The sequence below is a fragment of the Nerophis lumbriciformis genome, linkage group LG06, assembly GCF_033978685.3.
Source record: "Nerophis lumbriciformis linkage group LG06, RoL_Nlum_v2.1, whole genome shotgun sequence".
Classification (NCBI taxonomy): domain Eukaryota; kingdom Metazoa; phylum Chordata; class Actinopteri; order Syngnathiformes; family Syngnathidae; genus Nerophis; species Nerophis lumbriciformis.
In genome coordinates this window covers 23,056,839-23,084,440 of record NC_084553.2, presented here as the reverse complement: position 1 = coordinate 23,084,440, position 27,602 = coordinate 23,056,839, and the positions used below count along the sequence as shown (strand labels likewise).

The window sequence follows — 27,602 nt, the reverse complement described above, 5'->3', positions numbered from 1 at the left end:
TGCAATATGGAATTTACATTTCCAGCAATGAAAGCTCCCACTCTTCTGGGAAGACTTTCTACAACAGTGGGCAAAGGGAAATGTTGTCTCTGTTTTGGTTAATCCCAAAAATGTTTGATTAGTTTGAGGTCTTGTTCTTCTACAGCAAACTCATCCAGCCATGTCTTTATGGAACTGATAGAGCCTGTCTCAAACAGCTGGAAGCACATACAGTGCATCCCGAAAGTATTCACAGGGCTTCAATTTTTTCCACATTTTGTTATATTACAGCTTTATTCCAAAATGAAATACATTCATTTTTGTCCTCAGAATTCTACATACAATACCATATAATGACAATGTGACAAGTTATTTTTATTTTTGCCAATTTCTCAAAAATAAAAATAAAAATAAATAAATCAGATGTACATAAGTAGTCACAGCCTTTGCTTAATACTTTGTTTATGCACCTTTGGGAGCAATTACAGCCTGAAGTCATTTTAAATACGATGCCACAAGCTTGGCACACCTATCTTTGGGCATTTTTGCCTATTCCTCTTTGCAGAAACTCTCAAGCTCCATCAGGTTGGATGTGAAGTGTTGGTTTTTACCTAGGTTGTCTCTGTACATTGCTGCACTCATCTTTCCCTCTATCCTGACTAGAGTCCCAGTTCCTGTTGCTGAAAAACATTCCCCGAGCATGATGCTGCCACCGCCATGCTTCACTGTAGGGATGGTATTGGCCTGGTGATGAGCACTGCTTGGTTTCCTCCAAACATGACGCCTGGCATTCACACCAAAGAGTTCAATCTTTGTCTCATCAGACCAGAGGGTTTTGTTTCTCATGGTCTGAACAATAGGTATGCCAAGCTTGTGGCATCATATTCAAAAAGACTTGAGGCTGTAATTGCTGCCAAAGGTGCATCAACAAAGTATTGAGCAAAGGCTGTGAATACTTAAGTGAATGTGATTTTTTTTTTTTTAAATAAATTAGCAAAAATAAAAAATAAAAATCTTGTCACATTATCATTATGGGGTATATGAATTCATTCCATTTTGGAATAAGGCTGGAACATAACAGAATGCGGAAAAATTAAAGTGAATACTTTCCAGATGCGCTTCAAATGTCTATAATGTCTGGATGAGGATTCAGTTTCCAATCCAACCCCTAATTGATCAATTAAGAGTTGTGTCCCAACTCCCAATATTGTCTTCTGTATACTTTGTATAATAATAACTTATACTGTACATCTTGAGAAGTGTGTAGTGTGGCCGGGGATACGTTTTAAGGTCCATTAAAATATTTGGTAACTGAAGTCGTACAAATATGAGTCCTCTGTCTTAGTCTGCCCTTCTCTCCTCCTCCTTGCATTTCATGGGGATGAAGTGCGATGCCACATGCTCCCTCCTCGTCTTCTTCCCTCGCAACGGCCGCCCCTTCTGAGACAGCGCTATGAACATTTCTTTGCCGTTTTTAGTCCACTTTGTGGAGGAATAAGCGTTGAAGTAGTTTTCTAGGAAAACCTCCTTGAAGTTGCAGTTGTCGTTGTAGATCCTCTGTAAAGTGTCACAAGAATGGCAACTTAAAGTTCAGGCTCGTGCTGTTGCCATAAGCATTTTGTATCTTTTTCACTTTGAGGAAGTACCTTGGCTTGCAGCTGCCCAGCCTTGTTCATGGCGATGTAATGCTGACTCTTTACGCCTTTGATGGCCAGTATGCCCCCTTCAGACACTGTCCTGATCTCTAGGATGCCTATCATGCAGTGTGAAAATGGAGACATAGAACAGATTAGTTAAAATGCAGTTGATATCCAGCCTTCACTCCAGAAACCAGTGATTCCAAACCTCATCATTTGTCTTCGTTAACAGAACGAGACACGAGTTCCTGTGGTTAATTTGAAAGTGGCCTCTCTGGCTTCATTCAAACTTGTTAGTTGACCTGCCTGGCCTTTACACAAGCCACAAGCTATATGCCATTGCACATATGGTAAACAGATTAGGGCTAATTCCCCTGGGATTGAGAAAACAACTTTCTTATACGAGATATGCACGCCATACTCAAGGCCCGCCCTTCAAAACTGTTAGAGTACACGCATTTATGCATTACAAGCAACAAATAGTTCACTTTTGTGTATTTGTATGCAGTACACACAGTTAAATTGCTGGCAGCAGAAGCAACATGCACAAAACACAAAACCAGTGAAGTTGGCACGTTGTGTAAATCGTAAATAAAAACAGAATACAATGATTTGCAAATCCCTTTCAACCTACATTCAATTGAATAGACTGCAAAGACAAGATATTTAATGTTCAAACTGGTAAACTTTGTTATTTTTTGCAAATATTAGCTCATTTGGAATTTGATGCCTGCAACATGTTTCAAAAAAGCTGGCACAAGTGGGAAAAAAGACTGAGAAAGTTGAGGAATGCTCATCAAACACTTATTTGGAACATCCCACAGGTGAACAGGTTGATTGGGAACAGGTGGGTGCCATGATTGGGGTATAAAAGCAGCTTCCATGAAATGCTCAGTCATTCACAAACAAGGATGGGGCGAGGGTCACCACTTTGTCAACAAACGTGTGAGCTAATTGTCGAAACAATTTAAGAACAACATTTCTCAACGAGCTATTGCAAGGAATTTAGGGATTTCACCATCTACGGTCTGTAATATCATCAAAAGGTTCAGAGAATATGGAGAAATCACTGCACGTATGAGGCAAGTCCGAAAACCAAAATTGAATGTCCGTGACCTTTGATCCCTCAGGCGGTACTGCATCAAAAAGTGACATCAGTGTGTAAAGGATATCACCACATTGGCTCAGGAACACTTCAGAGAACCACTGTCAGTAACCACAGTTTGTCGCTACATCTGTAAGTGCAAGTTAAAACTCTACTATGCAAAGCCAAAGCAATTGATCAACAACACCCAGAAACGCCACCGGCTTTGCTGGGCCCGAGCTCATCTAAGATGGACTGATGCAAAGTGTAAAAGTGTTCTGTGGTCTGATGAGTCCACATTTCAAAATGTTTTTGGAAACTGTGGACGTTGTGTCCTGCGGACCAAAGAGGAAAAGAACCATCCAGATTGCTAAAGGGGCAAAGTTCAAAAGCTAGCATCTGTGATGTATGGGGGTGCATTAGTGTCCAAGACACTAAGACAACTTACAACAGTTGTCTTAGTGTCCAAGACACTAAGTCAACTTACACATCTGTGGAGGCACCATTAAGGCTGAAAGGTAATTACAGGTTTTGGAGCAACATATGTTGCCATCCAAGCAACGTCCTTTTCATGGACGCCCCTGCTTATTTCAGCAAGACAATGCCAAGCCACATTCTGCACGTGTTACAACAGTGTGGCTTCGTAGTAGAAGAGTGCAGGTACTAGACTGGCCTGCCTGTAGTCCAGACCTGTCTCCCATTGAAAATGTGTGGCACAATATGAAGCATAAAATACGACAACAGAGACACCGGACTGTTGAACAACTTAAGCTGTACATCAAGCAAGAATGGGAAATAATTCCACCTGAAAAGCTTCAAAAATTGGTCTCCTCAGTTCCCAAACGTTTGCTGAGTGTTGTTAAAGGAAAGGCCATGTAACACAGTGGTAAAAATGCCCCTGTGCCAACTTTTTTGCAATCTGTTGCTGCCATTAAATTCTAAGTTAATGATTATTTGCAAAATAAAATGATGTTTCTCAGTGCGAACCTTAAATATCTTGTCTTTGCAGTATATTCAATTGAATATAGGTTGAAAAGGATTTGCAAATCATTGTATTCTGTTTTTATTTAAGATTTACACAAAGTGCCAACTTCAATGGTTTTGGGTTTTGTATTTCAAATAAAATATCTTAACTCCATGGATTAGTCAACCCTTATTAAAATAAGCGCATTTATTATAGTGATAGATTGTGCACATTATAGCAAGCAAATACTCATAGGTGAAAATAAAGTGCAGACATTTTTGGACCCAACAGCTGGAAGAAAGAGGGAAGACCTCTATTAATTTTTTTCAGACTGACATTGAGCATGCAGTGTTGATCTCACTGGCTAGATCACAAACAGATGATAGTCTCCCAATCTTGGAATGTTGTTTATGCGCACCACTCTTTGACTGACTACAACCACCCCTTTAGAGCATGCTCAGAGTTAGTCATCCCTGCTTTGTTATTGTTCAGATAATCCCAAAGCACAAGCAGTTGTAGCACGTTTGCACATTTTTACTCATTTAATTTACTGATATTGTTCATTAATTAGTGCAAATTTTCCTGTTGGATTGCTTTGAGCAATGGTGGCTTTGATACATATACTGTATGTATGTGTCATGCTCTTATAGATAGAAGATGCAGTTCCAATAATATTATATCGGTCGCTACTGTGCAAAGATGGAACATATTACTACATTCAAATACTGTAAACATTATGTCCCTAATGCATGTAGCTGCCTCCATTTATATTTTTGTTTTGGGACCACATTCTGAATTACTGTATTTTTTGGACCATAGGAGGCACCGGATAATAAGGTGCACTGCCGATGAGCGGGTTTATTCGGGTCATACAAAAGGCGCACGGGTATAAGGTACATTAAAAGGGTTGTAATATGATTTTATTTCAACATTTAAAACATTTTCTTGTGGTCTAAATAACATGAAATGGTGGTTCTTTAATCAAAATGTTGCATAAATTATGTTTTACAGACCATCTTCAATTAGCTTTCTGAAGGGTGCGCCAATTTAAAGTTAAAGTTAAAGTACCAATGATTGTCACACACACACACTAGGTGTGGCGAGATTATTCTCTGCATTTGACCCATCACCCTTGATCACCCCCTGGGAGGTGAGGGGAGCAGTGGGCAGCAGCGGTGGCCGCGCCCAGGAATCATTTTTGGTGATTTAACCCCCAATTCCAACCCTTGATGCTGAGTGCCAAGCAGGGAGGTAATGGGTCCCATTTTTATAGTCTTTGGTATGACTCGGCCGGGGTTTGAACTCACAACCTACCGATCTCAGGGCGGACACTCTAACCACTAGGCCACTGAGTAGGCGGTCTTATTTACGTCGCTCCACTTCAACAGCGTCTTCTCCCCGTCATATTTCCTTGTACCTGTAGTTTTTAGCTCTACCACAGCGAATATACTGACAGATATAAGTTAGAACTGTACGTTACTTTGTATTAGAAATGGCAACAGCGGAGGATGAATGCCCCACAACAAGAGGAGAGAGAAAAAGAAAGCGCTTATTGACTACAATGGCGGAAACGCGCACATTTTTGGGACTTCCAAATACACATCAGCGGTTACCAATAGGTAAGAAAAGTTGATTTTGCATAATATTGTGAAACAAAACATCAGATAATATGCCTTTTAATAGGTGCAAGTTTTAGGTCCTTATACACATACCATAATAAAACCTGTATATTGAAGCACAGTACGTCTGACTACCATAGCAGTAATGATCCGCTTTCCATCAAGCGGTGCGGCTTCATAGCTTACCAAAGTCGTACTAAAACATTTTGACACATTTTTCAAAGCTGTGTGTAATGTCTTATATTCTCAATGAAACATCAAAGTTTGGGTCTTGCTTGCTAACGTCATTTATTAAACAGGTGTCATCCTGCAGTTCACACGTATCTCTTATGTGTAACTGCCATCTACTAGTCACACATATCATTACATCATGTACCAAATAGAATTGCTTCGAGGTCGTGAAGCACGACCAGAATTAATACGTGCATTAGGCGCATCAGGTTATAAGGTGCACTGTCGATTTTTGAGAAAACTAAAAGATTTTATATATATATATATATATATATATATATATATATATATATATATATATATATATATATATATATATATATATATCAGTGACGTGCAGTCCCGCCTCACCTGCCATCATGGAAAGAAAAAAAATGTAAAAAGAAAAAAAATTAATTAAATTGTTATATGTATCCAGTGATTATACTATAAAGTTATTTTCCATTTAACTTCACCAGTTTTAGATTATTTTTATTCAAAATCGCTGAATTTTCACATTTGCCGTTCAAATACTGAGAAGAGACGGTGCGGTGAACAGCAGCCAGTTGAGGCACGTCACTGCGTTGTGCCTCAACATGGATTGCGCAATGACTCGGCTAACTGCTGGCCTGCTGTGCAGTGAGACCGTATTGCTATATGAATTATATTATACATTTCCATAGTTTAGTTAGCTGAGGTATATAATGTACAGTGTACTTTGTCAACAACTGTATGTGTGTAAGTATTTCTTGTGCTGAGCGATCATAAAACGGCTGCGAAGACGCACTGGCTGAGGCTCGCAGTAATCCCGCCTCCTTGTGCCGGTTAATGCACCCCCGCGCAGAATGTACCCCCCGACGGGAGCGCCACACCAACCAAAACCCACACCCAAACCCTCCACGTGCAAGACCGAACCCACTCAAAAAAGTCACTCAACAAGAAGCCAAAAAGTGCAAAAACAACAATGCTCGCGTTGGAGGAGCCGCGAACGACCGCAGGGCCACAACATTAGGTACACCTGCAGACTGCAGCACGGATTTCATATTTCATTCATTCACAACTCCTCCAACACGAACACCACTGTTCTTATAAGTAAAGGTAAGGCCATAGTAACGTTTTTTTTTAATTAAATGTGCTTTTTTGTGTGCTACAGTTTGTATGTGTAAAGTTAAAGTTAAGTTAAAGTACCAATGATTGTCACACACACACTAGGTGTAATGAAATTTGTCCTCTGCATTCGACCCATCCCTTGTTCACCCCCTGGGAGGTGAGGGGAGCAGTGGGCAGCAGCGGTGCCGCACCCGGGAATCATTTCTGGTGATTTAACCCCCAATTCCAATCCTTGATGCTGAGTGCCAAGCAGGGAAGAATGCTGGTATGAGCTTTTAAACATAACCCGTTAACTGCTGCCAATCAAATGGTGAATAGGATACTCTTTAGGGTTCATATGTTTGTAAATCTGACTGTGATGAAGTCAGTGCCTCACCAGCCATGAACCTCACCGCACGTCACTGATATATATATACAGGTAAAAGCCAGTAAATTAGAATATTTTGAAAAACTTGATTTATTTCAGTAATTGCATTCAAAAGGTGTAACTTGTACATTATATTTATTCATTGCACACAGACTGATGCATTCAAATGTTTATTTCATTTAATTTTGATGATTTGAAGTGGCAACAAATGAAAATCCAAAATTCCGTGTGTCACAAAATTAGAATATTACTTAAGGCTAATACAAAAAAGGGATTTTTAGAAATGTTGGCCAACTGAAAAGTATGAAAATGAAAAAGATGAGCATGTACAATACTCAATACTTGGTTGGAGCTCCTTTTGCCTCAATTACTGCGTTAATGCGGCGTGGCATGGAGTCGATGAGTTTCTGGCACTGCTCAGGTGTTATGAGAGCCCAGGTTGCTCTGATAGTGGCCTTCAACTCTTCTGCGTTTTTGGGTTTGGCATTCTGCATCTTCCTTTTCACAATACCCCACAGATTTTCTATGGGGCTAAGGTCAGGGGAGTTGGCGGGCCAATTTAGAACAGAAATACCATGGTCCGTAAACCAGGCACGGGTAGATTTTGCGCTGTGTGCAGGCGCCAAGTCCTGTTGGAACTTGAAATCTCCATCTCCATAGAGCAGGTCAGCAGCAGGAAGCATGAAGTGCTCTAAAACTTGCTGGTAGACGGCTGCGTTGACCCTGGATCTCAGGAAACAGAGTGGACCGACACCAGCGTGTATATTTATATTTATATATTTCCATTGTAAACATTGCACAAGATGGTGCCACATCCCCATTCTTTGATAGTGACGTCACTTTGTCACCCCCATGGATTGCGCGCAGGTGCATCCAAATGCAACGTTTCGTTGACTTTTTTTTAAAATTTTGTTTCCTTTTCCATTTGCTAAAATCTCATTCTAATTCCAAAGACAGTGGCTAAAAGGCACCAGTAATTATTAAAGATTACTCCTTCAATAAATAAAGCCAATAAAGCTTTTGATTCTGATTCTGATTCTGAGGGAGCAGCGTGGACAATTTGCATGAAAAACAGCTCTTAAACAAACTAATTACAACTGCGAATCAGTTCTCATAGATTCCTTTAAAGAGCGTTCAAAAGACTTGACCCGTTCGCGAACGTTACATCTTCTGTGCAATTTAAAAAAATGATATGTAAACAATATGGCTTAAGCTACTAAGTTCCAAAAACCATGACTAAACACCGTGTGCAATAAGAATGATGTACTATAAGTGGGCGTGTTGCGTGTGACCTACTAAGACTGAGTATACAATTGATATTTTTTGTGCATGAGATTTTTGCATTTACTACCAGTGTTATGTGCCCATGGAAAAACGAGTTTCCCTCTGCAGCGTTTTTCAACGTCGAACAAACAGCACATGTGACATCCTTTATGCAAAATAAAATCGCAATTTAGACATTAGACACCATTTTTTAGCACACTGACGGTGTGTTGTGCATGGAGGCGGTTGACCATCTCAACACTGCAGCACATTCATGCAACTGGAATGATCCAAAAGCAAGGAAGTGCATATTTGCAAGACGTTTTTTGTAAAAAAAACCCACACCAGCAAACACCAAAACGCATCAATTGAATTTGTTTTAATCAGCTCCTTTAGTTATGCAGCAGCTATAAAATTATATTGCTGAATAGACAATATATCGATTATTTCTTTATTTCTGGCAGTCTATATAGAGCTTGGGTGTCAAACTCTGGCCCGCGGGGCAAATTTGGCCCGCCGTGTAATTTCACTTGGCCCTTGAGGCGATATCAAATTAACACTAAAGCTGGCCCGCCGATTATATATTGCGCCGGTGCCGCGGTAACACCGCATTCACCGCTAATTCTAATACTTGCCAACCCTCCCGGGAGTCTTCCAAACTTCAGTGCCCCTCCCAAAAATCGTCACGTCTGCTTTTCAGCCAGTCCAACGAGTGCTGGCCCAGTCACATAACATGTGCGGCTTTTTCACGCACACACAAATGAATGCAACGTATACTTCATCGACAGCGATACAGGTTACACTGAGGGTAGCCAAATAAAAAACTTTAACACTGTTAGAAATATACGCCACACTGTGAATCCACACCAAACAAGAATGACAAACACATTTTGGGAGAACATCCGCACCGTAACACAACATAAACACAACAGAACAAATACCCAGAACCCTTTGCAGCACTAACTCTTCCGGGACGCTACAAGGTGTGTGTGTGTGGGTGGTAGCGGGGGGTGTATTTTGTAGCGTCCAGAAAAAGTTAGTGCTACAAAGGATTCTGGGTATTTGTTCTGTTGTGTTTATGTTGGGTTACGGTGCGGATGTTCTCCCAAAATGTGTTTGTCATTCTTGTTTGGTGTGGATTCACAGTGTGACGTATATTTCTAACCGTCTTAAAGTTTTTTATTTGGCTACCCTCAGTGTAACCTGTATCGCTGTTGATGAAGTATGTGTTGCATTCACTCGCGTGTACGTACAGAAGCCGCACATATCTTGTGACTGGGTCTGAACGATGTAAGAATGGATGAAAAGCGGACGTGACGATAGCTCGTAGAGTACGTTAAAGGCAGTGCATTTAAGGCATGCCCCCAAGACTGTGGTCTGGGTGGAAGAGATATAATGACTGATGAACACCTTCGTTCGATAATGAAGGTTGCCTCAGCTCAAAGCCTGAGCCCCGACATTAATGAACTAGCATCCAAGAAAAGATGGCAGGTATCAGATTAGATCAGTGTGTTGCAAACTGAGCAGTTTAAAGTCCTGAATGGTTGTTTTATTCATTGTTATTTTATTTTCAAATTTATTAGCCGGTGGAAAAAGTTAATGTTGATATTTACCTCAGAAGGCTGCAAATAGAAAAGAGGCATTCAATTTGTATTTAAATTGTATTTGATTTGCCATTGATATTTTTTAATTATTATTATTATTATTTGAAACTCGATTTTGCATGTCACTATAAAGTTATATAAGCCTTGCTTGTTCAATATTCAATGCAAAACTTGTTTGGGTCCCTATTAAAAGGTTAATTTGTTCAACTTTGGCCCGCAGCTTTGTTCAGTTTTAAATTTTGGCCCACTCTGTATTTGAGTTCGACACCCCTGATATAGTGGGATTCTCTGTCCAGCTGTTTCTGCAGCGTGGTCGCCCTCTTTTCTCACAGCCGTGTGTGTAACTGTGTCATTTTGCACATTTGTTTGAGACGTGCTGAATAAATATGTAAAATAGAGCCACTAGAACAATTTCAGCCTTGATAAATCATATTGCACAAGCTGAATAAATGTATTCACATCTCATCCATCCATCCATTTTCTACTACCGCTTATTCCCTTTTGGGGTCGCGGGGGGCGCTGGAGCCTATCTCAGCTACAATCGGGCGGAAGGCGGTCTTCCTCCTAATATAGCGTGTGTTCTGATAATCAGCAAATATTTTGCATAATCATGAACACAGACACGCATTCCTTATTTTGCTGACCGAAGAGATGCAAACCAAACCTTTGGTACATCAGGCCCTGTGTGTTAAAATTGTACATGATGGTAAGTCATTAAGCCTTTATCCATTGTCGAATTATTTTAGCTTCAAAATACACACTACTATTTGCAGGTCTGCATTAGTCATTTCTAAAATACGTTTTTATGTTGTGCGTGATGTCAAGCTAATTTTGCAGAAATCCCTCTCTTTCCCCCTCAAACTATAAAACACAAAGTTCATGTTTTTCATTTGTCCTCTTGCGGTTTACTTTGTTCTTAATTAACCTGGCAGAAGTTTGTCTGCTCCTTTTTATTGCAATCACGATTCTATTTGCTGCAAACTCACATTAAGCACTGCCCACGGAGTTCAACTTTAATGTTCATGTGCTGACAATTGCTGTTTACAAGTTGAAAGTAAAACCAGCTGCGATCTTATTTGTCCCGCCACTTTGTTTGTTTTTTGGATTACTCACTAAAAACCAAATTGCCCCAGAAACTGTTGCAATACCTGACAGTAATAGTGCATGTAATGTTTTTTAAATGATTATTTTTTATAATGATCTCTACAGCACCGTTCTGTTATTTTCCTTGAATCTCAAAGGGACAGTCGAAAAAGCAAGTTGTTATCTGAGATAACAGTGTATGCTCTCTGAAATGACAAAAAAAGCAGAATACACTCCATAACCATGCTTCTAGTTTGGAATGTAGAAGCCAAAAACATTTCTAGAGTCAGTTTCACATTGTGGTTGTTTCGTACAAAACAATGCCGTTGCTATACTTACAACTGATATAGAAATGTATACACTGTTGGTCAAATTAAAGGCTTGTTTGCTAAATGTCTGCGTGCTCTTTGCGTGCAATTGTTAGCCACAAAAGACTGAATCATTGTTTCTGTTTTTGTTGCCAACCATCGACAAACATCTTTCCCACCCGCTTTGAGGCCTTCTGCTGTCATACTATACCAACATTCCAGTTAGAACATACTTAGCGTGAGATTCCCGGTGGCGTCTTAAAAAATGAACTTTCATAAAACTTCACATAAAAGCAAACATTTATTAATGTGAGCGACTGTTTTTCCAAAGTCCCTTTTTGGATGACACTGTTTCTGTTCTACAACCACCGTTGAACATTCCACAGTTAACTTGTGTTGACGGCCATCATTTTTGTAATGTGGACTTTTTTTCCGACGTGGTTCCACTTTAGACAGCTTTCCCTAAAAATAATCAGGAGGTTGTCATAGTTGAGTTTTGGTGCCCATTCCTTGTTTCTTCCCAGTATGTTTTGAGGGAGAGTAAATAAGACAGAAAAAATGTGTAAGGTCACACGTGCTTGTCAAGAGCCCCTCAGTTAACTTCATTACAGACTTGTTATGGTTTTGAAGGGCCCCCGCAGCTACCTGCTTTGTTTTAAAGCTATCACTCTGGCTGCACTAACAAGGACACACGACTCATTAAAGCTGTTATTCAGCAACACTTTGCCAGCACCTTGACAGACTGAAGAACTTTTACAACTAATCTTGAATGGCACATACAGTATAACTAGTAGGCCTGCAGGAATTTAAACTTCCCTCTTGCCTTCATCTTGACCCAGGTTCACTGGAACTCTCACAGAAATTATAGTGCAAATGCTGAGAGATGCTATAGCGGGGAAAATGACAAACAATTGGAATGATTTGAGGGCTACAAAGCTAGTTAATACAACACAGCATATCAAGATAACATGCAAATATTCCCACTCGGGGTTGTGAGCAGTGTAGGAATGACATGAATGCAGTCAAATAGGATTGTATAGATATATAGATATAGCTGTATAATCACTCGCCATTCAGCAATAGATGATATCTGTCTATTACCTGACCGCTTCTATGTTAGCTACCTCTCTTTGTTTATAATGTATATTTTCTGCTGGCTCTACTCTCTATTTTATGCTGCCCTTTTTTCGCTGCAGCTATTACATATACTGTAATATTGCACATGGTAATTGGGATTTGTTATGTATTGTATATATTATATAACAATATAATACAGGGGTCACCAACGCGGTGCCCGCGGGCACCAGGTAGCCCATAAGGACCAGATGAGTCGCCCGCTGGCCTGTTCTAAAAATAGCTCAAATAGCAGCACTTACCAGTGAGCTGCCTCTATTTTTTAAATGTTATTTATTTACTAGCAAGCTGGTCTTGCTTTGCTTGACATTTTTAATTCTAAGAGAGACAAAACTCAAATAGAATTTGAAAATCCAAGAAAATATTTTAAAGACTTGGTCTTCACTAACTGACAAAGAAACAGATAACAGATTTGGTGTCCAGTTCAAAGTGTCACATGATTTATTTAAAAATTTGAGAGTTGACTTTTGTATTTTACATGAGTTATTATTTGTACAAACATGGTGCAAATTAATTCATGATTTGTTAAAAAATGTTAGTGGCTAGCTAGTTAAAATGGGATATTGTGGTTTCACAAGACTGTCTTAGAAGTGATCATTTGAAAATGTTCAATTTGAAAAATGTGCACTGAGAGAAAATATAAAAATAAAGTGTTGCATATTGATATTTATCTGTTTCTATATATATTTATTGTGCAAAATCATTAAGATGATCAGTGTTTCCACAAAGATAAATATAATTAATTATTAATAATAACATAGAGTTAAAGGTAAATTGAGCAAATTGGCTATTTCTGGCAATTTATTTAAATGTGTATAAAACTGGTAGCCCTTCGCATTAATCAGTACCCAAGAAGTAGCTCTTGGTTTCAAAAAGGTTGGTGACCCCTGATATAATATAATATCATAAAAATAATAATAATTATTAAGTGAAGTGAGCAATATTAATTATTTTCTCTAAATGATCTCACGTCAAAGACAGAACCAGTAAGGCTTAGAAAAGGCTAAGGGAGAAAAAGTCACACTTTAGACAAACATGGCTATATGTTGCATGATTTTAAGTGGAACCAACTATATAGTCTTTAGGAGTGTCCCGTTTAAACTTTTGCACTTTCTATAGTATACCGATATTGGAGCCTTGAGTAATGTCGGATGCCGATATTAATCAAATACAATATCAACATGGATCAAACATACTTTTTGTAGTATGAAATGTTAGAAAGGATTGAAAAAGTAAAATGACTCAGAGAGCAATGGTAGGTTTTTTATGACAGACTTATTATGCTTCTGAGTGTTAATTTGTTTTTTGGCAACACCCAAGTGGTCACAATAATTCATAAAGTTAAGCTCATGATGTAGTAAATTGAATGATGCGGACACATTTGTTACTGAATACTTTGTAATACACCAGAGACTTTGCATGTGTTAGTAACATGCAACTATGATTATTTGATACCGCATGCAATACATTCTTCCACGACACTAAAATTAATTGTTTATTAACTATTGCGTGCTATGTTTTGCTATACATTTTAGTAAACAAAACAGTCATCCTTACTGTAACAGTTGGTCGGGTCTTGAGTTCCATTGATGTGTCCTTCGTCGTCAATTGTCAGGAACCACTGCGTGCGGCTAAACAGCTGTCGGATGCGCACATCTCCTCCCTCCATGTAGTCATAATTCCTCGTGTGACGCTCATGTCTTGAACAGTTCATGATGGCAGCAAGTTGCGCCGGAGTGCAGTCACTGTAGACCACACACACACTGCTGAACAGGAAGATGGCATGTAGGTACAGTCCCGAGAAAACTTTTGGAAGGTTCCATGTCAGTATCCATTTGCGCATTATAATACAATGCAGTTGGGATCAATGAACAACATACTGAAATGGACGAAGAGATTGATGCGGTTATCCAACTGGACCCCGTCACTCAAGTTTAACCCCTGGGTCACTGCTCTTGCAGCAGGGAGCCTTTGCAGGACGTTGAGTCAGGCTGGTTGTGGAGGGAAAACTTCTGGAGCGTGTTGATGTTGAGATTTGATAACAATCTTTTGCCGGTGTTTTTGTCTGATGGCTCTTCCTAGTCTTCAGTGAGGCTACACATTGTCTGCTCCATCTTCTCAAGACCACAGTCTGTCAAAGGGCACAATGGAGCATGTCAGGAATTGTAATGCAAACTTGTCACAAGCACTTGTTTCAGCCTGTTCTAAGCAGCTGATCAAAATAATAATGATTGTGTATACAACATGCTAAATAGCTGAAAAGCTTTATGTGTGGGATTTAGAGTAATTCTTGGCTATAAATACACACTATTTGGGTGTAATTTGACAGGCATGTGCTTACATGTGTAGTAAATTACATCACTGCTTTACAGTATCGACAGTTGTGAATCCAACATGTGTCATCACAAATAGGTGCTTTCAAATCAAGAAACAAAATATGACTTACATGTGATGGCAGTACTTGCCAGAGACGTATTCCCCGTTTTTCAGCAATTTGAATAAAAACACTTCAAATAAGTCCAAAGAGCAGAGAGCTTCAGTTCCCAAGGATGTTTGCCTGCTTCTGGCACAGAGACTCTGTGCATCCTCCACTGTCGCTTACATAAATGCCTCCCGCCGACCTCACTTGAGAGCAATTAGATCCCAACCAGTCAGCTGTCCCTGGCTGAGATGCAGTGAAGTAACACCCTCCGTTTGGTTCTCGCTGTCTCTCACACTCAAAACATGAGAGGGAGCTATAAACTCTTAATAGCAGCCTCTCCGTCCTCAACTTGTGGACTCAAGTGTTTTGGCTTGCACACACTGTTGCAGACCTACAACAACGTCTGCCTTTTTCCAAGAAACATCTCGCCCTTCAAACGCTTTACAGTGTGTTACAAATGCCACAGGGACTATGTTAGATGCTGTAATTGTTCAAATACTTTCAGCATGATTAAACCTTAGGGAATGTCTTACTTATCATTTTAGATACCACAATTAGTCGTTGTTCTTTGTTGTACCAAATCGTGTAAAGGATTTACCGTCTGACATAAAAGCGCTTCAAAGACGAGCACCAGCTTTCTTTCTTATTGTGTGGGATAGTGGAATAGTGGAAAGCAATACGTTATGGCTGGCAGGTATCCATCCAAGTGGAGAAAACAGACATAACTGTTCAGAGGTAGTCATCTCAGTGTCAAGGGTCGTGTACGCCTTCACTTTTCGTGTTTGTATTTAAAGTCACAGTTTATTGCCTTACATACCTGGCAATTCCTTGGACTCCGTACTTCAAAAGTTTATATGGGCCCTGAATGACGCGCTCCCCAGGGGAGGTCAGGGCTGCTGGCCTGAGAGAGTTGGACTTCTGGCTGCAGCAAGTATCCTTCTCATCTCTTAACTAATGGTTGTAAAGATCTATTGGGTGTCCCTCTGGTTGGTTTGTTTGCCCCTCGAATCACCTCAGGGACTTTTCATGGTCTGGTCTGCACACTTGGACGTTCAAATTTATAGACTGTGATGTGTATTCAACAGCATTTTTTATGTTAGTTAATGAAAAGTTTGCGTTAACTTTTTCAGTTACCACTGCAGGGTCCTGGGAAGATAGCACCTGGCTGGATTCCTCGAGGCTCTTATGGGAGTGGCCACATGGTTCAAAGACTGTTCATCCTCTGTGATTTGAACACGTGGGCATTTTTTGTTAAAAGAGTGAATTAATAAACGAGTGCAGTGGTGTTAACATTTATTTAGTCATATTCAAAAATGGTCTGTGCCACATTTATTTTGCTGAGTATTTTGAAATTGCTTATCTTTGTGAAATAACATTTCATTGTTTGTATTGGACCCAGCCTGTCTCTTGATCTTAATGTGACCTACCTATAATTTCTGGTCATTTGTAAGACTAAGCGTAGGGCCGGGCGATATATAGATTTTATTGATAAATTTGAGTTTTTTGTTGCACACGGTTTGAAAAAAAATAAAAATAAAATGTTTTCCTCTTGATCTGGCATACTTTTTACCCTTAGGAGCATTCCATAGCTTTCACTCTCCTCCTTATTTTCTTGGCGCTAACACTAACAAGAGCGAGACATTTGTTTCAAAGAAAAGAAGTGTCAGTAGTTTGGTTTTGCGGAAACAGGCGTGGAACAAATGACTGCAAGCTGCAAAGTTTGTTTAAAAAAGGCAGCAGAACAACAAACGTATTCCAAAATCTGAAACACGCCTCTAGTCAATTGCAGGAAATGCAACTGTTTTTGAGGCAAACAAGACAGCAAGAAGAAACAACCCACCCGCTAAAGCATCTTACTAAGGTGGAATGTAGGTTGTGAGTTCAAACCCCGGCCGAGTCATACCAAAGACTATAAAAATGGGACCCATTACCTCCCTGCTTGGCACTCAGCATCAAGGGTTGGAATTGGGGGTTAAATCACCAAAATGATTCCCGGGCGCGGCCACCGCTGCTGCCCACTGCTCCCCTCATGTCCCAGGGGGTGATCAAGGGTGATGGGTCAAATGCAGAGAATAATTTCACCACACCTGGTGTGTGTGTGTGTGTGACAATCATTGGCACTTTAACTTAACTTAATAGTAAGATACAATGTATGATAAAAAAGGAGCACAATCTACAGAACGATCCCGAAAGCAGTCGGTTTACGCATCGCCAAGATGTGGTGCACATACAATGAAAAAGCCTGCGGTATCATGCACAAAAGAAGTTTAAAGTTTGCACCTTATTCATCTCAATGTTGGAGATGATTATTTATTTGCATTTTTGTTAACAGAACTGATTTGTTCAAGACAGAAGTAAAGCCTCCCAGAAGAAGCTCTAAATTTAGTTCTTTGAAAAATATTCCATAAAAAGTAAAAAGTTTTATTTGGCCAAAAAAGGACATTATACATATCTGAATTTTGCTCAGAGTAAGATGCAGTATATGCAGTGTCATTTCAAACTACTAGTTTTTGATCGAATAAAAGGAAAACTTGTTTTGAATTATCTTTGCCATTTGTATTCTTTAGTTTCTTTAAAAAGTAGGGGGAACAAAATCGAAAATAAACGTAAATTGAAGTTTTGGTGAAAAAAAACCGAGATGTAATTTTTATGCAATATTGCTCAGGCCTAATTGAGTGTCACTTTGATGGTCAAGAGTTTAAGCATGGACTAAGACGCCATTCACACATGAACATATAATATTGGGAAAACTGTATAAATGACTACAGGATTTTGGAATGAAAACTTTTGAAAACGGGTCTCATGTGGTAGAATTTTTATAATAAGAAATAACGCCTTTTATTTATAGACCCTTACCTTCGCACTCGAGGACACTCTACAAAGCATAAATAACAGGAGTAATTGCTAATTATCTTTAAATATAAGGTACATTAAAATGATCCAATAAACAATAACAAAAGCACCCAGAGAGCGCAGACCTCCGCCAGGCTCTATCTCCCACGGAATGAAATAAACCAGTAAGCGCTTTTGTCTGTCACCCACTCTCTTTGTTTCTGTGGGTAAAGGCTTGGTTGCTAACATACACACAGAGCAATTGAGCCTTGTAACATAAACATAACTGAACACAACTAATACATTTTCCAGATCACCCCCAACATTTAATCACTTGCTTCCTATACCATTTCCGACATTTCCTGAAAGTTTAATCCAAATCTGCCCATAACTTAACTAACTGACTGACGGACTGACAAAACCTCAATGAATACATAACCTCCTGTTGTTGTCTCAAGGCATTCAATCGATTGCAACTGGACTGTTTGGTTCGTCTTAGAAGATGTTCATAGACTTAGATTGGTCAGATCTAGTCTAAACTAGACTATTGGCACCAGCCGCTAGACTAGATCTGACCAATCTAAGTCTAAGACTAGATCTGACCAATTTAAGTCTATGAGCATGAACTGATGAAGCCGACTCGGATGATAGGTGAGACGCCTTTGAAGACAAACCGAACAGTCCAGTTGCGATTGATTGAACGCCCTGAGATTACAATGACCTGGATGAATGAGAACATTCATAGACATCCTCCTGTTGCTGTGTTCTGTCCATCTTGAAGTTTTCAGACAGGTTTTCTCACCTACAGAGTTAAAGTAGTCGGATCAGACCTGTGAATCCTTGTTTCAGTATGGTGTATACTTTTCGTTGAAGTCCCAATAATAGACCTGTACTATCTCGCAATTTAGAACTCTTTTGTTTGCGTTCCAGTCACAGAATTACGGTTCACTTGGGTAGGTCGGACACTGCTGTCCATTGACTGGTCAACAACGAGTGGTGCACTTTCTTGTTAACAAATCAAATATAAAGTGGAACGAGAAGAAAGATGAAACACTATATTGAAGTGTATGGATTGAATCTCCCTACCTCAAGCAAACAAAATCAGGTATTATGCTTTAACATGAAGCGATATATAACTACTGAAAGTTTCACAGACCATTGGGACCATTAGAGTGCCTAAAAAACTAACATGTATTGATGTAACCTTTGACCAACATTTTATTTACCATCTTACATTTATTGAAAGGCAGTAAATTAGATACTCGCCCGTAATGATATACACTCTTACACACTTACATTTACACAAAAATGGTTGCCATTTGTAATCCTTTGTACCAAGTTTGAAAACAACAAACCTCTAGCTTTTGGAAATTAAAATTGCTGCAGACCATGATTCAAATGACATTTGAGATTATGGATGAATTTCAGTCTCCTGATTAGAAAGGAAACAGAACCACTATATTAACTATGCTTGACCTAGTGGTCTTGTCCTTAAGTTAGGGAGAAAATAATTTTTGAAAATATCTTAGCAATTAAGACCAAAAAGATGAAGTTCACCTCTGATCTCATCAGAATTAAAGCCACATTTTGACCATTTTACAAATGCAATGAAAATGTCTGAGTCGTTTTCATTTGGAGGAACCCAGGACTTGAGAAGAGTCAAAGCAATCAAATCAATAAATTGTTGCAGTTCCTTAGATTACTTCCTGAACTGTTCCGGATGACCATGAACCTCTTACCATCAGTGGAGAAAGATATTTTGTTCCTGAGGGAGGACCACAGCCAAAGTCTTGGTAACAACCACCAGATCCAGAAAATCAATTTCATAATGTTAATATTATAATCAAAGAATGCGGCTTGCTTTATGTTATTAATCTTGATTAGAAAATTAAGTACCTTTCCCCCATGTGGTGCAGAATGTGGCATGTGACCAACCGAAAACTTAAATGGCGAGATCCTTTGGTCTCTGATCTAAGGTGACAGTTACTTAGGACCGCTATTTGGACCAGAGAATTTTAGGTTTAAGCTCCGCTGAAGGCACAAATCTGGAAATTAGCCTAGTCAGTGCCTTCGAGCTAAGAACAAGACACTCAATTAGTGGTTGGGCTTGACATTAACTGATTAAGATGGGGGTCCCAAGTCTGTACTTCTTCTTGCATGCACTGTTTTACAAGTTTCTACAACTCTTGTGTCTACATACATACACACATAAACACTTGTCACATGGGTGTACATGCACACAGGCACATGTCAGCCTGCTGCAGGGATCAAAGACCCACCCTGTTCACAGTAGGAAGCTCAGTGTGTAACCCGATGGATGATCCTTTTTACTTTATATGCTTTCAGTGCCCCAGTCCGCTGCAGTGCGTTCTGTTACTTTGTTTCATTTTCTTTATGAGTCGCGTGCTCTGTTGTTGGACGTCAGTGCTGTAAATCTTGCAATTCTCTTTATAGGTTTCCATTGCTGAGTGTTATTTTGAATGCTGTTGCTGAAGCCAGTACAGTCTGTGAGGGTTTAGATGATTTCAGTGCAACACGCTATCACGCAAGCTCAATTCTATTGTGTTCCAACTCCAAATTCTGACTGGCCTCCCATTGCATTCTCAGAGGCTTGTCCAACACATTACACCACAGGGGCGGTATAGCTCGGTTGGGAGAGCGGCCGTGCCAGCAACTTGAGGGTTGCAGGTTCGTTCCCCGCTTCCGCCATCCTAGTCACTGCCGTTGTGTCCTTGGGCAAGACACTTTACCCACCTGCTCCCAGTGCCACCCACACTGGTTTAAATGTAACTTAGATATTGGGTTTCACTATGTAAAGGGCTTTGAGTCACTTGAGAAAAAGCGCTATATAAATCACTTCACTTCACATACACATTCAAAAGGTTGTTCAACATTATACTGGACAAGGTTTGAACTACAAGTACAACTTGGCTCTTTAAACATATGTCTTAGTTCATCCTGTAAATGTCAGTAAATCTCTGAAGTGTTTAAAGGTTGGATGTTGATCAGGTCGTACTCATTGTTTCCCATGTGGGACAGGTATAATTCATGAAATATGAATTATCGCCCCTGTCTTCCACGTCAATAATCCCTTCCGCAATTTATGAGTTTCCACTATTACTGCATGGACATCTGCCTCCAAACAGGGTTGCCTCTCAACACCCTAAAAGCATTCCTGAAGAGAGAAGTTTTGCTTTGTTTGACTGTGTGTGTGCTCGTCACTCCGTCTTGCAGCGATATGGCTGCATGCATGCTGGGAGAGTGAATTATGTCTATGTCAATCTATTCTTAGCACCGTTTTACAATGTTTGGGTTTAGATTTTGCTTTCTAAATTCCACGATAATTAGGGATCTCTAGGGATGGAGTCTCACAACATTAGCTCCCACTAAAAATAACCGTTACTGATAGACACACACATTCTCACACAGCGACACAGTTTGCACAATAGTTTCCAACAAAGGACTTTTATGACATAAAAGTAGAGCTGCAGCTATCAATTATTTTAATAATGGAATAATCTGTCGATTAATTTGTTTGATTAATCAAGTAAACACTTTCTAGTCTCAATGCGTCTTTTAGAAAAAATTGTTGAAATAAACAGTTGGCAGCTGAAATTATAGCTGAACTACTGACTCCCAATTTTAACCTTACTCTAATTTCAAAGGAAATCCCTTTGGATTGGAAATCTGCCCTTGTAATCCATTTATTAAAAGGAGGTGACCCTAGTAATCTAAATAATTACAGACCGATCTCTAAACTCTCTGTTCTGGCAAAAGTGCTTGAATCCCTTATCAGTGAACAGATAAAAGACTTTTTGGACACCAACTTTATTCTGTCACCATTTCAGTCAGGTTTTCGCAGAAATCACAGTACTGTTACTGCTGCTATGAAGTTTATAAATGATGTAACTAAAGCTCTTGACAAGAAGCAGTGCTGTCTGTCCCTCTTTATTGACTTTTCAAAGGCATTTGATACTGTTGATCATGTCATTTTAATCAAACGTCTTTCAGCTATTGGTTTTTCTCAGCAAGCAGTTGGATGGTTTGCAAATTACCTCACAAGTAGAACTCAGGCTGTTCAGATAGAAGGTTCCTCCTCGGATGAACTGCAAGTGAAAAAGGGTGTCCCTCAAGGTTCTGTGTTGGGCCCCTTATTATTCACTATTTACATAAATAATCTTGGACAAAATATTCCGAACTCAACTTTCCATTTCTATGCTGATGATACTGTCATATACTGCACAGCACCCACTCCTGCTGAGGCCTTTAAATATTTACAACATGCATTAGACAGAGTACAAGAACAACTTTGCTATTTTCAACTGGTTTTAAATGCAGAGAAAACAAAGTGTATGTTCTTTACCACATCAAAAACTGTAAGATCAGCATTGTGTGAGAACATTTTAACAAGAAATGGGCAACAAATTATGTTAGTATCTGCTTTTAAATATTTAGGATTTTTAATTGATGACCACTTGAGTTTTAAGGAGCACATTCAGTATGTTGTAAAAAAACTAAAACTTTTACTGGGATTTTATTATAGGAACAAGTCTTGCTTTTCTTCTACTTTGAAACAGAAATTGGTGGAAACAACCTTTTTACCTGTTATTGACTATGGAGATGTGTTGTACATGAATGCTACTGCTGGTTGTCTCCACAAGCTGGATAGTGTGTACCACGGGGCACTGAGATTCATCACCAACTGCGCTCCCTTTACTCACCATTGTGTGTTATACTCAATGGTTAACTGGACATCTTTATGTGCTCGACGCCTCAATCATTGGTATGTTTTCATCTACAAAACCATTCTGCGTATCACTCCATCTTATCTGTCTTGTCTTTTAACAAAGAAACAAGGAAGTCACAATCTTCTGCAATTTTTCGTCCCCAAAGTAAAAACTGAACTGGGCAAGAAAGCATTTAGGTTTTCAGCACCGAAGGCTTGGAATAACTTACAATCGAATATTAAACTTCAAACCCTTGTTACGTTGAATGAGTTTAAAGCTTCTGTGAAAGGACTGCAGTCTACCTTGTCTGTATACACATGTGTCATGTGAGCAAGTTTTAATGTTGTAAATGTGATGTTTTATGTATTTGTTTACTGTTTTTAATGTAACCTTGCTGCTGCCCTCTTGGCCAGGTCTCCCTTGGAAAAGAGATCTTTGATTTGTTTTGTTATACTATCCTTTGTATATTGTCTATTTCTGTTTCAGCACCCTCTTAGTTGCCATGGGTGCTGATTTCCTGCACCTGCCTCTGATTAGTGGTCGGGGCGCTCACGTGTTCCTGATTACTAATCAGAGAGCTATTTATACATGCCTCACGCTACACTCAGCCTGGCAGTCTGGTTCGCTACACAGTTTGTGTTTGGCTTTACGCTACTACCTAGTTTTTGTATTTCCGCTTTCCTAAAGACTTTTCATTGCTATTTTAAGCTAAAGCTAGCCTCGAGCGTCTTGTATGTTCCCAGCGGTATGCTGGTTTAATTTTTGTCTTTTACCTATTGAGACATTTGCTCAAGCCCAGCTCACTCCAGCTTCGACGCCACCATCCTCGTCTCAACTGGGCCTTGCTTCCGGCCTTGCCGCCAGCTTCAGCTTTGCTTCCAGCTCAGCAGCCGGCTCGCCTACAACAGCAGCGCTCGCCACGAATACAGCCAGTCCATGGACGCCCTCCGCGCCATCAGCAGCCATGTCCTGGACTGGGGCGTGGACCAAAATGGATGCTGAGGATTTATTTGCTATGGATTTATTCGCGATCACGTACGCCACATCATTGGCCACAAATGTGGCCACAAATGTGGCCAGTTCATGAACGCCATCAGCAGCAACGGCCAGAACCTGGGCATTGAGCTCTGCAGCTGCTGCAACTCAATTTCAGCCCTCGTTTGCCTCCTTGTGGGCCACAAGTGTGGTCTATTCATAAACACCCGCCTTGCCAGCTGCAGCAGCGGTCCACCCGCCCCCGCCACCGCCACCTGACTTGGCCTGGCGACCCACCACCAACTCCTCTCTCCACCCTCCCGTGACTTTAAACCTTTTTCTTTTTTTGGGGGAGACGTCTGGAATCCGTCCCTTAAGAGGGGGTACTGTCATTGCCCTTTGCCTGGGTCATGTTTTTATGTTTAGTTTTGTAATATTATCCTTTGTTTATTGTCTATTTCTGTTTCAGCACCCACTTGAGATGTCTTAGTTGCCATGGGTGCTGATTTCCTGCACCTGCCTCTGATTAGTGGTCAGGACACTTACACTAATAGCTCTACTAATTAGAGCTATTTATACCTGCCTCACGCTATACTCAGCCTGGCAATCTTGTTCATTACACGCGACAATTTGTGTTTGGCTTTATGCTACTCCCAAGTTTTTGTATTTTTGCGTTTTTGTATTTTTGCTAAGGACTCTTTTCATTGCTACGCTAAATTAAAGCGAACCTCGATCATCTTGTATGTTCCCAGCAGTACGCTTGATTGATTTTTGTCTTTTGCCTGTTGAGAATAAATCAGCATCTTACCTGCATGCTGCTTCCTACATCCTTCTGCATTTTGGAGAAATTACTAACCGATATCCGATATTCCGATATTGTCCAACTCTTTAATTACCGATACCGATATCAACCGATACCGATATCAACCGATATATACAGTCGTGGAATTAACACATTTAATGCACATTTAATGCACATATTATGCCTAATTTTGACAACCAGGTATGGTGAAGATAAGGTACTTTTAAAAAAAAATTATAAAATAAAATAAGATAAATAAATTTAAAACATTTTCTTGAATAAAAAAGAAAGTAAAACAATACAAAAACAGTTACATAGAAACTAGTAATTAATGAAAATGAGTAAAATTAACTGTTAAAAGTTAGTACTATTAATGGACCAGCAGCACGCACAATCATGTGTGCTTACGGACTGTATCCCTTGCAGACTGTATTGATATACAGGTAAAAGCCAGTAAATTAGAATATTTTGAAAAACTTGATTTATTTCAGTAATTGCATTCAAAAGGTGTAACTTGTACATTATATTTATTCATTGCACACAGACTGATGCATTCAAATGTTTATTTCATTTAATTTTGATGATTTGAAGTGGCAACAAATGAAATCCAAAATTCCGTGTGTCACAAAATTAGAATATTACTTAAGGCTAATACAAAAAAGGGATTTTTAGAAATGTTGGCCAACTGAAAAGTATGAAAATGAAAAATATGAGCATGTACAATACTCAATACTTGGTTGGAGCTCCTTTTGCCTCAATTACTGCGTTGTGGCATGGAGTCGATGAGTTTCTGGCACTGCTCAGGTGTTATGAGAGCCCAGGTTGCTCTGATAGTGGCCTTAAACTCTTCTGCGTTTTTGGGTCTGGCATTCTGCATCTTCCTTTTCACAATACCCCACAGATTTTCTATGGGGCTAAGGTCAGGGGAGTTGGCGGGCCAATTTAGAACAGAAATACCATGGTCCGTAAACCAGGCACGGGTAGATTTTGCGCTGTGTGCAGGCGCCAAGTCCTGTTGGAACTTGAAATCTCCATCTCCATAGAGCAGGTCAGCAGCAGGAAGCATGAAGTGCTCTAAAACTTGCTGGTAGACGGCTGCGTTGACCCTGGATCTCAGGAAACAGAGTGGACCGACACCAGCAGATGACATGGCTGGTTTGGTTTGCATTTCCTTTGGAAATCGAGGTCCCAGAGTCTGGAGGAAGACAGGAGAGGCACAGGATCCACGTTGCCTGAAGTCTAGTGTAAAGTTTCCACCATCAGTGATGGTTTGGGGTGCCATGTCATCTGCTGGTGTCGGTCCACTCTGTTTCCTGAGATCCAGGGTCAACGCAGCCGTCTACCAGCAAGTTTTAGAGCACTTCATGCTTCCTGCTGCTGACCTGCTCTATGGAGATGGAGATTTCAAGTTCCAACAGGACTTGGCGCCTGCACACAGCGCAAAATCTACCCGTGCCTGGTTTACGGACCATGGTATTTCTGTTCTAAATTGGCCCGCCAACTCCCCTGACCTTAGCCCCATAGAAAATCTGTGGGGTATTGTGAAAAGGAAGATGCAGAATGCCAGACCCAAAAACGCAGAAGAGTTGAAGGCCACTATCAGAGCAACCTGGGCTCTCATAACACCTGAGCAGTGCCAGAAACTCATCGACTCCATGCCACGCCGCATTAACGCAGTAATTGAGACAAAAGGAGCTCCAACCAAGTATTGAGTATTGTACATGCTCATATTTTTCATTTTCATACTTTTCAGTTGGCCAACATTTCTAAAAATCCCTTTTTTGTATTAGCCTTAAGTAATATTCTAATTTTGTGACACACGGAATTTTGGATTTTCATTTGTTGCCACTTCAAATCATCAAAATTAAATGAAATAAACATTTGAATGCATCAGTCTGTGTGCAATGAATAAATATAATGTACAAGTTACACTTTTTGAATGCAATTACTGAAATAAATCAAGTTTTTCAAAATATTCTAATTTACTGGCTTTTACCTGTATATTGATATATAATGTAGGAACCAGAATATTAATAACAGAAAGAAACAACCCTTTTGTGTGAATGAGTGTGAATGAGTGTAAATGGGGGAGGGAGGTTTTTTGGGTTGGTGCACTAATAGTAAGTGTATCTTGTGTTTTTTATGTTGATTTAATTAAAAAACAAAAAACAAAAAAAACAAAAAAACAAAAAAAAGATACCGATAATAAAAAAAATGATACCGATAATTTCCGATATTACATTTTAACGCATTTATCGGCCATCTCTAATTATGACTGTAAAAAAATGTGGTTGCAAGAAAACTCTACAATTGAACATTCACCTACCAAAGGAGCATGTACTGTGTCATTTATAATTATTGCATGCTGTTGTGGAGGGGGGCGTGGCAGAACCGGCATCGAAGACAGCGACAGGTGAGTAGATGACCCAGGTGGGCCTTATTATCTAATCACCTGTCGCCTTTATAAGCAGCAGCCGGATTGAGACACGTGGTTGGAGTTGGGAGCTGGAGAGCGAGCGAGAGCGACACGCCGAAAAGTGACTGCTGAAAAGCAATTCCAGACTGTTGTGTTTAAATAAAAGACTGTATTCAGACTGTCTACCGGGCTCACGGAGGATCTTTCGGACTCAGGAGAACCCTCACGGCAAAGAAACCTTTCACAGCTGTCTTTTTAAATGTTTCAGCATATTGCTTATGTCCTCCTTTTGATGAAATAGCAACCTTGCAATTATTACAATTAGCGGTGTTGCATTTTTTTCTTGTAAAATTCCGGCAAACTTTGGAGCATTTCTTCTGACCAGGTGCCGCCACGTTGCTCTCTGACGTCACCTATGCACGTTGCGTAATGACGTCATTCCCGCCGGCAAGAATTGTTAAGGAAATCGTTTGGAAAAAATGGCAAGCGATTCCGAGGTATTAATACAGTGGAAACGGGTCTGAGAAAAAAACAGTTTTCGTTTCCCATCCATATGTACTGGAACCAAAATATATCGATAATTTACAAAAAAAACGGGAAACACTAAAAAAGCGATGCTATTATTGGCTTTAACAAGAAATCTTATGGTACATTAAACATTTCATATAGCGATCAAAGAACACTTGGCAATTTGATAACATAGTGAACATACTAGACAACTTCTCGTTCAATAGTAAGTAAGCAAACAAAGGCTTCTAGTTTGGCTGCTGACATATGCAGTATCATATTGTGTCATTCCCCTTTTGTATTATTTTGTCAAAGAAATGTGGAACAATCGGTAGAAAATGGATGGATGATGTACTTATTTACTGTTAACATCTCGTGACTTTCTGTTTTAACATGTTCTACCTACGCTTCTGTTAAAATGTAATAAGAAGCACTTACTCTTCTGTTTGGATACTTTACACAAGTTTTGGGTGATACTACAAATTTGGGTATGGATCCAATACCAGTGTTGGGACTAACGCGTTACAAAGTAACGCGTTACTGTAACGCCGTTACTATC

The 27,602-nt window shown here is 39.8% G+C and overlaps 1 protein-coding gene across 1 annotated transcript; it reads right to left on the bottom strand.

Annotated features, from left to right (window-relative positions):
- Positions 1–1,004: 1,004 nt before the first annotated feature.
- Positions 1,005–14,205, bottom strand: fgf7 (fibroblast growth factor 7). The gene is made up of 3 exons (XM_061963513.1): positions 13,920–14,205; positions 1,626–1,732; positions 1,005–1,536 (listed from the first exon to the last, which is right to left on the bottom strand). The coding sequence occupies exons 1-3, from the start codon at positions 14,203–14,205 to the stop codon at positions 1,321–1,323; spliced, it is 609 nt and encodes a 202-aa protein (XP_061819497.1). The 3' UTR covers positions 1,005–1,320.
- Between the last annotated feature and the right edge of the window lie 13,397 nt (positions 14,206–27,602).